This window comes from Quercus robur, chromosome 5 (assembly GCF_932294415.1).
Source record: "Quercus robur chromosome 5, dhQueRobu3.1, whole genome shotgun sequence".
Classification (NCBI taxonomy): domain Eukaryota; kingdom Viridiplantae; phylum Streptophyta; class Magnoliopsida; order Fagales; family Fagaceae; genus Quercus; species Quercus robur.
The window spans coordinates 59,008,430-59,019,518 of NC_065538.1; the positions used below are offsets into that span (position 1 = coordinate 59,008,430).

Consider the following 11,089-nt stretch of genomic DNA (forward strand, 5'->3'; position numbering starts at 1 on the left):
CATTTTTAATCTTTCTACGTAGCTAAGATTACAAACCCAGATACAACCGCCATCTCTGTCACGTAAAAACCACGTTCATACCTTTCACACAAGGTTTCTCCGTTCCTAAACTCACTGCCTGTTTAGCACGCTCTATAGGCGCGTGGCTGGTAGGAAGCTATAAAATGAAGCTTTTTTATTTTTATTTTTTATTTTTTTTAATGCCTCAGAATAATTTGTAGTGGTTTTGTACATATATACTGTCTGCCCTTTGAGAGGAAGAATAGTCTAAAGGTGTGGCCTGTCTGTATTGCCAAAAGCCAGACCTCTCTAAATCTCATCAAAGTCCCCATCTTTATCACAAAATTCCAGCAATTTCTTTCTTGTAAGTTCTTATTTTTGCTTTCTCGTCACTTTGTTGTGGTTTCTGCCATGTGGGGTTTGTTTTTTTCGTTTTGTTTTCTAAGTTAGAAATAGCAAAATCTATGTTCTGGGATTGGTTTATTTTTTGACTTATCAGTCTCTAAAGATCATAAAATATTCATTTCTGTCTGATTTACAAACTGGGTATTTTTTTTTCCTGGGTCTTTGGTTTCTATCTCTTTAAGAAATAGCTGAGAATTTGGGCTGTTTCTGGGGTACTGTTGTTATCTGGGGTTTTGATGCTTTAATAGTTCACCTGCATATAGAGCATCTAGTTGGTATATTGCTAGGCTATGGTGGTTATAAAAAGCAGTGTGTGAATGTAAGGAGAGCAAAATTTAATGTTATTTGGTGCATATTGGATTGAATTGGGTTTTTAGAAGGGTTTTGTGTGAATTTTTTGTTCTGTAAATTGTAATTATATGTTATGAGGATGTCTTGGACAAGGCATTGGTGCTTCACTTTGGTGTAATTCTAGATTTTGGGATAGCTATTTTGTACCAAGAGTGTGGAAGAGTGAATAAGTCATAAAATTTGGAACATGATCATTACTTTGGGTTTATATATTATAGCCATCTACTGATATAGCATAGACAAGGAACTCCATATTGGAATAAGTGCATCATTATTGTTCTTCAAGGGATAAAGTATTGTTCTAAGAGTGAAAGATGCAACGGGTCCGATTGTCTTCCCAACAGGCGCCTGTACACAAGCTGGGGGATTCCCAAATAACATTATCCCCAAAATTTAGGTTAGCAGTATTCCAATCTTCTTTGTTAAATCCTTCAACCGAGTCAGAGTTAATTCTCAGGGGAGAACCCCTCATTCCGGGGCTTCCTGATGATGTGGCGCTTAACTGTCTTCTCCGGCTTCCAGTCAAGAGTCACACAGACTGCAAAGCTGTCTGCAAGCGGTGGCATTTACTGCTTGGTAGTAAAGAGCGATTTTTCACCCGAAGAAAAGAAATGGGCTTCAAAGACCCTTGGCTCTTTGTCTTTGCCTTCCACAAGGGCACTGGAAAGATTCAGTGGCAGGTATTTGACCTTACTCACTTATCATGGCACACTATCCCAGCAATGCCTTGCAAAGATAAGGTTTGTCCTCAAGGAGTTAGATGTGCTTCAATCCCCCGTGATGGCAATCTCTTTGTTTGTGGCGGTATGGTTTCTGATGTAGATTGCCCCCTAGACTTGGTTCTGAAATATGAGATGCAGAAAAACCGTTGGACTGTGATGAATCAGATGATCACCGCTAGATCTTTTTTTGCAAGTGGTGTGATTGATGGGAGGATTTATGTTGCTGGAGGAAACAGCACAGATCTTTTTGAGCTTGACTCAGCTGAGGTTATGGATCCTGTTAAGGGGAGTTGGCATCCCATTGCAAGCATGGGAACGAATATGGCGTCTTATGATGCAGCAGTTCTTAATGGGAAACTTCTTGTTACGGAAGGCTGGTTATGGCCTTTCTATGTCTCTCCCAGGGGTCAGGTTTACGACCCTAGAACCAATAATTGGGAGAGTATGGCTGTTGGGCTGAGAGAAGGCTGGACAGGTTCAAGTGTGGTTGTTTATGGGCACTTGTTTGTGGTTTCAGAGCATGAAAGAATGAAACTTAAGGTGTATTACACAGATGATGATTCCTGGGAACAAATAGATGGGCCTCCTTTACCAGAGCAAATATGCAAACCTTTTGCGGTCAATGCATGTGATTGCAGAATCTATGTTGTGGGTCGTAACCTTCATGTTGCTGTGGGTGAAATCTCAAGGTTCAACCAAAAAGAAACTTCCAATAAAAAGTGGAAGTTTCATGTTCAATGGCAGGTTGAGGATGCACCAGAAATTTTCTCTGACTTGACGCCCTCAAGCTCTCAGGTTCTGTATGCCTAGCTTTACAATTTTCTGTCATATTGTGTTCTGTATGTTGTTCAATAAATTGTAATTTATATGAAATTATAAAAGCTATAGAGTAGAAGTCACTATGCTCAAAAGCCTCTCAAATTGTTTCTGGAATGAATGTATCAACTATATGGTTTGATTTGTTTTCTTTTCTACCCATCTTTAACCGTGATTGTGCTGCATAATTATTGTAACATCACCCAAACGCCCTGAATTTGTTTTTATTATTTTCATTATTTGATGAGAATGGTAGTATTTCTTTCGTGATAGAGCCAGAAGTGCACTAGTATTGGGTCTGCTTAATAATGTTGACTCAAGTCTCTTGATGGATGCAAATGAAATGGAACTCAAAGCTAAATCCGCTTGTGTGTTAAGGTGTATAAGATCAGATTTCGTACTTTTTATTAACAATTTCCCTTGGAATGATCTAGTTGACCAATAATCAGTACAGTCAAGAGTTCTCAAGTCATTCAGTTAGTTAATGCTCTTAAGTTTGAGAGCCAAACTTCCATGACTAACTTTCAACTCTGAAGACCATCTACAATACCCAATGTTAAAAAATCCAAATGAGAGCTGAACAATATTATAAACTACTAAAATGTTAAGGACTAATATTGAGACAATCATACTTCATTTAATTTTCTCTGGCAAAAGATGTTTCTTTGAATTATTTTATGGAAAGTAGCATCAAGCATCAGCTTTCATGGTTGAAAAGCTTGACTTGGCTGCCTCCCACATTTCTCTAAATTGCTGCCTTTCCATATATCTTGAGGGGATTGGCATTTCGATTCAATAGATGCAAATGTGCTTTTGTCAAGACCCATATTACTTGGTGAGAAACTGGATTCAAATCTCTCTTCCCACACTTGTTGTAAACAAACAAACAAAAAAGGGGGGGGGCCTCTTTTCTTCTGGTGCACTTTTTACTATCAGAGAGGAAGGAATAAAATGTGAACTGTCATAGTCTTAAGCTGAAATTTGAAATTATGCATCCTAATTAAGATCTGGCTCTGGGATACTCTTCAAGAGTCAATGTATGAACTGGTGGGGCAAAAAATCTATATTGATATGCGAGTTCAACTTTATCTAATTATCTGGAATTTGGGCTGAAGCAGATATAATGATATATAGCTGATGAAAAATGGACTCTGTTTTGCTGCTTGTTTTATTAATATTGTAAATGCTCTTTTTTTTCATGATAAGTTTTACTGATTCATTAAAAAAAAATCCCTGTTGTAGCATGAGTATTAGTTGTAAAATTTAATAGATGCTACAATCATTGTTAATACGGAAATTTCCTTAACAGGACATGGACAACACACCTCTTTCATGCTACAATCTAGTCTCCCTATCGACATCAGTCAAGTCGGTAACGTACAGCTTGGGCTTGGGAGCAAACTAATAGGAATGTTAAAAGAAGGATATCCTATAAAGCAATCAATTATCTCTTGTATTGAGCAAATGCAGTATCTCACTCGGAATATGTTTGTCTCATACGTTGTGAAAGAGATGATATACACCGGATCCATAACATACCTTTTCCCTTTATAAAACGCTTTGAACTTTGATGCATGTTTTGGACTTAGGTTAAAAGAAATGGCAACATAAAAGTATACTGATTAGGGTAAAACCTTGCAATTATATCATTGCCTTAAATAGGGCCGGTGCCATATATAATTGAGGGTGGTCACAGGACCACCCTCAAACTTGAAAAATAAATAAATTTTATACCTAAAAAAAAAATTGTAATTTTAAATTAATATAGATTGTTGACCACCCTAAAAAAAAACTTGACCACCTTAAAAAAACCTTGAACATCCTAAATAAAAATTTGTCCATTAAAAATAAAATTTGACTTCTTCAAAATTTTGGTCCATTGAAGATTGAATCAAAAAATTGGGAGAAGTGCTATGTTTACAACATGTCCTCAACATTTCCATAACAAATCTTAAGTGACAGGTTGTTATTGGTAGGAAAAAAAAAAAAAACAATTTAAATGATATGTAAATTAAAACTAGTAACAATTGCCAACTAGAATTTATTGTAAAAATATTGTAGACGTAACATTTTTAAAAAATTGTCCAAATAAACAAATTATCCTAAATGGCCAAATCAAATGTTTAATTGTGATATTTTAAATTATGTTTACAAAAGACATATTTTAAAATTGCTATTTTTTATTATTATAAAAAAATGCATATTTTTGAATAGCTAGTCTGTTAGTACTTGTTTTAGTCTTTAGATGGATTTATTGGATTTATGTGATACTTCTTGTACATAGACGTATGCACTAAAATAATACCTCAATATTTTATTGAACATCATCAATGTAATGGTTTAATGCCTAAGTTGAATATGTTTTTTTATTTTTTTATTTATTTTATACAAGATAGAATTTTTACTCTAGCCTAATCTAAGTGTATATGTGTATAAAGCTCCCTCTTGGAGACTTGAACCCTGACCCTTACCCCCTATACCCCACAAGTATTTATACTTATAGAGTGACCACCGCACCAAGGGTGTGCGGTGGGGTCTAAGTTGATTATGTTGAATGAACTTATTGTAGCTTACCCTTTATTTTATTGTTATCACTATGGACAAAATTCTTATAAGGAAATCACTTTTATTACAAAATTTATATTCTAAGCAAATTCGTATTCATTTGAATAATCTTCTTTTAGATCCTAGACTGTGAGAAAAATTCTCATCTTTTCATCCTAATGATCGAGAGAAAATAAAAAGAGCATATCTACAAAGATGTTCTTGTTAACCTCTTTGCCATGATTTCCCTAAAAAGGAAATGAGTGGAGCATTGCATTGATTTAATCCTGATTAGTTTAAAGAATATGAAATATTGGTTGGAACATATCATAAAAAAGGATGATGCATTTTGTTTATATTTTTACTTATTTAAGTAAGATGTTGGTAATTAAAAGGGAGATCACTAGTTTAATGATTGCTTGATTGTATATATTGAAAAAAAATGTAGCTGATAGCATTAATAATGAAGCTATCATACAATAATTTCAAAATATGAAAAACTTGTAGAATGAAATTTTAATACTTTATTTATTTGCGACTGTTTTTTTATGTCAATATATTCAAATTTTATTTTTATGAAATTTTGTTTAATTCAAATTTCTTAATGACCGCCTTGAACAAAACTTCAGGTTCCGTCACTACCTTAAAGACAAAAGTCTGCTGTTTGGTTGTCACTGAACATCTTGTCTACGGTATAATTCGCTCATGAAGATTTCTTCATTGTTGGCATCATATGCTTGCTTGTGAGTTATAGAGCCTTTAACTTAGCCACAAAATAAGCCTTTGGAAAATAAAGTTTATTACTATATTCTTACTTTATTTATTATATTTTATTGGGTGATTTTTTTTTTACTCAATTTGAAGTTGAGTTTATTTATTTATTCTTTTTCTCTATGTTGGGGAATTGGCATTAGTTCTTAATGCCTTTTCTTCTACATTTAAAATATAAGTTATTACAAATTTACAATCTCTTCTGCCATTCTGATTTGAACCTGTATTAGATAATGGAACCAGTATGAGTATTTCTAAGGACTTACTTTTTGATACATATCTTGAAAAAGGAGATACCTTTGCCTTTGAGAAAGATAAGTAGATTCCCTTTTGATGTAAGAACTTTATCCTAGTTTGAGGTTCCCCTGAAAAAAAGTTATCTTATCCTAGACACCCCAAGGGTTGGTTTCTTATGTGATTTTATGAGGTACTAAGTTCAAAGTCTTATCCTACAATCATTAGTAATATTTTAGAACTTATTAATTCCTTCGTTCAGTGTGAGTTCTCCTGGATTAGGAGATTGTTAAACTCAGCAACTCATGCTGCTATCAAATTAGCTGCATCTCTTAAAGTTGTGTGACACTAGGTGTTAATTAGATACTCTAAAAACCCTAGACACCTATGTTGGTAATAAAAAAACCAGAATTTTTTCTCTCCTAATCAACAGAAATTTTCATTGAACTAAAAGCTGGAGTTATCATACAAAATAACCTGAAGCAAAATAAGAGGTGAATTAGAACTATCCAAGCTCCCAGTAAACATGCAATTACTTGCCTATTTTGTGAGAGAATGGGCTGCTGCGTTATAATCTCTTGTGACTCAACTAAATTTGCATTCCTTAAAGCCAGCCTTTAATGTCTTTAATATCATTCACCAATGCAGCTATCTCCTATCTCCCCAACTCTTGTTATGATTAAGCTCTGCTAGTGCATCTATTTATTGTTTGCAATCCCCTTCAACTATTATTCGATTAAAGCCTACTTGTTTTGGTCTCCATTATTTTTGGTTCCTCGCTTTATCAAAGTGTGACCTTGCCTTTAGCGTTTTACCTTGAGCATCTCGAGCCACCATTGCCAATGCCACACATCTCTATTGCCAATTACCACATCATAATTCATTTTTATCTAGCCATCTGGTGGTCTTATCCAAACCAGAATTGATATTCCTCTTTTCAACATTGAAATATTGAATCCTCTTTCTTGAGCTTCTACAAAGCTCTCTATCTTCTGATTGAGCCTGAATCAGAATAGGATGCTTTGCCCACTTGGGCTGCTATTGTGGATTACTTATTATTTCTCAATGTCCAAATGAAATCTAAGACAATAGCTGCTTGTAGAATAAACTTTTTTCCCATTCTACTCCCCCACCAGTTAGCTCTGGAGTTCGTTCCACCAGATTTTAATCAATTGAAGATTATTATATGCAGATATAGCATCCACATGCACTCCCCAATCAAAGGTTGAACAAGATAGCTCTTGTAATTAGAGACGCGTACACCTTCTAGTTTTGCCAAATGTCTACCTATTCAGAAGGCACTTGGTTATCTTTCACATCAGCTTATACAAAGATGATTGTTTATTTTAGAATCAATCATTAAATACATACATACACACACACACATATATATATATATATATATATATATATATATATAAGCAGAGACCTCATATGGGAGTGTATGAGATCCTGCCATGTGACGTTCTAATTTTGTATTTAGCATTTTTTTTTACCTCTTTTCATTAAGTTTTTTTACTCCAAAAGATCACATTAACTTACTTTTACTGTTATCTTATTAATATCTCATTAATTGCCTGAACTTACATTACGCTTTTCTCTCTTCGTCATGACTTTTAGCATACCCACTATTTTAGTATAAAAAAAAGCAATATATATATATATATATATAATATGCTTATGGGGGAATATTGGAGAAAATATTAATATTTGTTATTACATTGTTACATTTTCTTTCCTACATTGTTTGTCTCTCTATTTTTAATCTTTACCTCATTGTTATAATAAAGAAAACTTTGTCATTGACTCATATAGTTTGAGTAGGTTGATCTTTGTGATACGTTGCTATTAATTTAATTTTTAATATCTCAAAATGTATATGTTTCTTGGCTCTAATTATTAAATTAGATTACTTTTTCTTTATAATATATGTACAATATTCTACAAAACCATCTTACATAAAACATCATAACATTCTTTGTGCATCGCACGGGTAACTTACTAATAATAATAAAGAATAAATAATTTTCTTGTACTACACATAAGAAATGGTCCATGCTAAATTGAACAGCCCTAAGATCAAGTTTCAGATTTGTCATAAAGAGGCATCCAATGGTTTTAACATACTAATCTTTGATCATCACATCCTCTCTTTTGCTCCATAACCTAACAGAGGAGGAGAGTTCAGATATGATTTTCTTTGAAAAGTTCAAATAAATTAAATAATTTAAAATCTGACATTTCAATTTGCTTTTCTTTAATAGCCAATGTGGCATCATTATTTTAAGGTTTTTGTTAATGGATACATCTTATAATCTCAACAATTTATTTTAGAATGAAATGTTAAGATTAAAAGAAATCAATTTGGTAGAGTGTCCTAAAAACTCTAGAGGATCTTGATTTGAAATAGAGAAGATTTTGTTACGAAAAGCTCAACATTTGCCTTCTAAACTAAAATTTGTAACTAATTTAAGAAAACGACATCATTTTGCCACAAAAAAGGAAAAAATTAAAATGGGACTACCTATCTCCTAGAAAATTATCTTTATAAACTTATTTACAAACTTACACAATCTAATCTCAAGTCTAAATAAGTATATGTTTATACTTATGTACATATAAGCATATAATATGATATATACTTCAATCGAAGCACATAAGTTTTAAAAATACAAGGTTCACATTATGTATATACATACACTTATATAACTTAAATTGAGGCATGTAATTTTTAACAATATATGGTTGGTGAATCTAATTTTATTTTTTTTAAGATTATAAAAGAAATCATTATATCTAATTAATTCAATAAATATAATTTTAGCAAGAATTTAGTTATTAATTATTATTATAGATTTGTATATTTGTTATTTGCGTATAGTTATGGGAGCAATCAATTCATTTATGATTATCTTTTTCTTAATCTTCATTCTTTTCAAGAGGAGGAGATGAGAAATAAACTGATAAAACATGGTGGTTCAATGTTGCAAAAACAAAGGGTAAAATTAATATCAAGCCTAAAACATTGTTGTTTAATCGCATAGAATATTAAAAAAATTATAAATATATATAATATATAATATTTATACATATATATATACACACACACGTAAGTCGGTTGTATGTATATAAACACATACGTGATCTTTTTGTATGAGTCCTAGTTGGTGAGTAGATCTCAACGAATCTCTAAATTTAGAATTTCTTTGAATTGTGTCGACTGGACCGTGACAGAGAAGAACAGAAAGGTTTAATTGTTAAGACCAATGTCTTGTATTTTTTTTTCATAGAATGTAATAAGGACTAAAGCCATGTAATTTTATATTTCTTTTGATCCAGTGATATATTCATTCAATTGTTCAATAAAGAGGTATATTCATAAAGGTTTTTGTTTTTTCCATAATGAAATAAGTGATGACTCCAAAAACACACATAAACCTAACACATTCTCTAAGGATTTCTAAGTAAGGATGCCAATACCGTATTAGCTATTAAATTGGTATTTGTTCTCCTCTAAAATGTACTGGATAAAATATTGGGATGTATTGTACCAAAGATTTTTTGGGTGCTCCAACAGGTATAGTAAAAAAATAATTAAAAATGTTAAAAACTTATAAAACATGTTATTTAAACTAATAAATTGGGTTATTTTATTTAAGCTAATATTTTGCCTTATTTTAAACTATATGTTTATAAACATGTAAATAAATAAAACTTACATACATAATATATGTTTATATATGTATTTTATATTTATTTACATGTTTATAAACATATGTTATTTATGTAAGTATATAGATATTGGTAACTTTGAAACAGTATACTAGTATTATATGTTACATAAACTTATTGTTCCTTTGTCCAAACTAAACCGACCATCATCATAAAATTGACTCCTCTATATATATATATATATATATATAAAAGCAGAGACCTCATGCAAAAAATATGAGGTTTTACTAAAGGGCGCATTCTATGCAAAGAAAATTGAAATATTCTCAAGTGCCACATTAGAGATAAGAACAAATTAAATATTGATTTTTTGTTTCATTTGATTCAATGTTTTAGGACTTTTCTAATTAAAAAAATAAATATTCTTTGTATCTTTTGATTCAATGTTTCAAGACTTTTCATCCCTCACACATACACACAAAACTCTTTGCGTTTTAATTCACAATTTTCACCTCTTGCACTTCTACCTCTCTATATATACCTACCCATAGCCCTTCATGTCATCCCATGTCAAATACACACAAGCCAAAAACGATGTCATTTACCTTCAATCTTTCGGAGACACCTACCTAGCTCAAATATTGTTGTTTCGTCTAATCCTAACCCGTATAAATTGGCTACAACCAAAGAAGGGGGGTTTGTATTTTATATTAAGTGACAACGACAATTACGATTTTGATGTTAAGGTCGGACGTTGTGGATTTGTAGGTTTTGTAAATGATGTAATTGACTGTGTGTTTTTGGGATGTGTATTTTGTTTTAGAATTAAGGAGAAAGAGAAAGACACATCCTATATCAACTTTTATTCTATAATATTCCTTCAAAGTTTTTTTTTTTTTTTTTTTTAAAGAAAAAAAAATTCTCATTACTTCATTTGAATAATTATAATGGATATATGTGTGAAATTTATAATTGTTGCTTTTTATGATGAACTTATTACCAATAAATTTCTATAACAATTATGCTATAATACATATACAACATTCTCCAAAATCATTTTACATAAAACTTTACAATATTATTCGTGCATCACATGGGTAACTTACTAGTAATATTTATGTATCGCCCCTTTTCCCTTCTCTTACTAAATGAAATCAGTATTACAAAATCAATTCTCACAAAACAGCAAATTATAAGTCTACTTTAATTATTGAATCAACCAAATATCATACAAGCAATCCAATACATAGAAAAGTTTAAAGGTTATGTTGGGTAGATGACCGAAGGAACACAACAATTGGCCAACCTAAAAACCATGTCTAGCCCACATCACTGGTAGAAAGGAATGGCTCTGATACCATAAAGGGGGAAGGGACACCAAGCTGAAGGCGGAAGCACAGTTGCACAACAATAATATATGTTGAAAATAAAGTAGAACCAGCCAAAAAGGCGATATTGTAGTTATAATCAAAGTAATTTAAAAGCAGTAGTAAGGCGGTAGAACCAGCCAAGCAATATATATGAAATCAATAAAATTTTAGAATTGTCTAAGATGGCGGTAGCAAGTAGTATAA

The 11,089-nt window shown here is 31.9% G+C and overlaps 1 protein-coding gene across 2 annotated transcripts; it reads left to right on the forward strand.

Moving 5' to 3' along the window:
• The first annotated feature begins 241 nt into the window (after positions 1-241).
• On the forward strand, positions 242-3,869 carry LOC126726469 (F-box/kelch-repeat protein At1g30090). Of its 2 annotated transcripts, XM_050431730.1 has the most exons (2): positions 242-2,273; positions 3,604-3,869. In XM_050431730.1, the coding sequence occupies exons 1-2, from the start codon at positions 1,071-1,073 to the stop codon at positions 3,697-3,699; spliced, it is 1,299 nt and encodes a 432-aa protein (XP_050287687.1). In that variant the 5' UTR covers positions 242-1,070; the 3' UTR covers positions 3,700-3,869. The 2 variants fall into 2 exon arrangements, with proteins under 2 accessions (XP_050287687.1, XP_050287688.1); XM_050431731.1 differs by lacking the exon at positions 3,604-3,869 and having other exon boundaries at positions 242-2,450.
• The last annotated feature ends 7,220 nt before the right edge of the window (positions 3,870-11,089 follow it).

Coding starts and splice junctions, on each gene's coding strand:
- LOC126726469 (XM_050431730.1), top strand. CDS start 1,071: ATGCAACGGGTCCGATTGTCTTCCCAACAGGCGCCTGTACACAAGCTG. Junction 2,274..3,603: donor TGACGCCCTCAAGCTCTCAG/GTTCTGTATGCC, acceptor TTTCCTTAACAG/GACATGGACAACACACCTCT.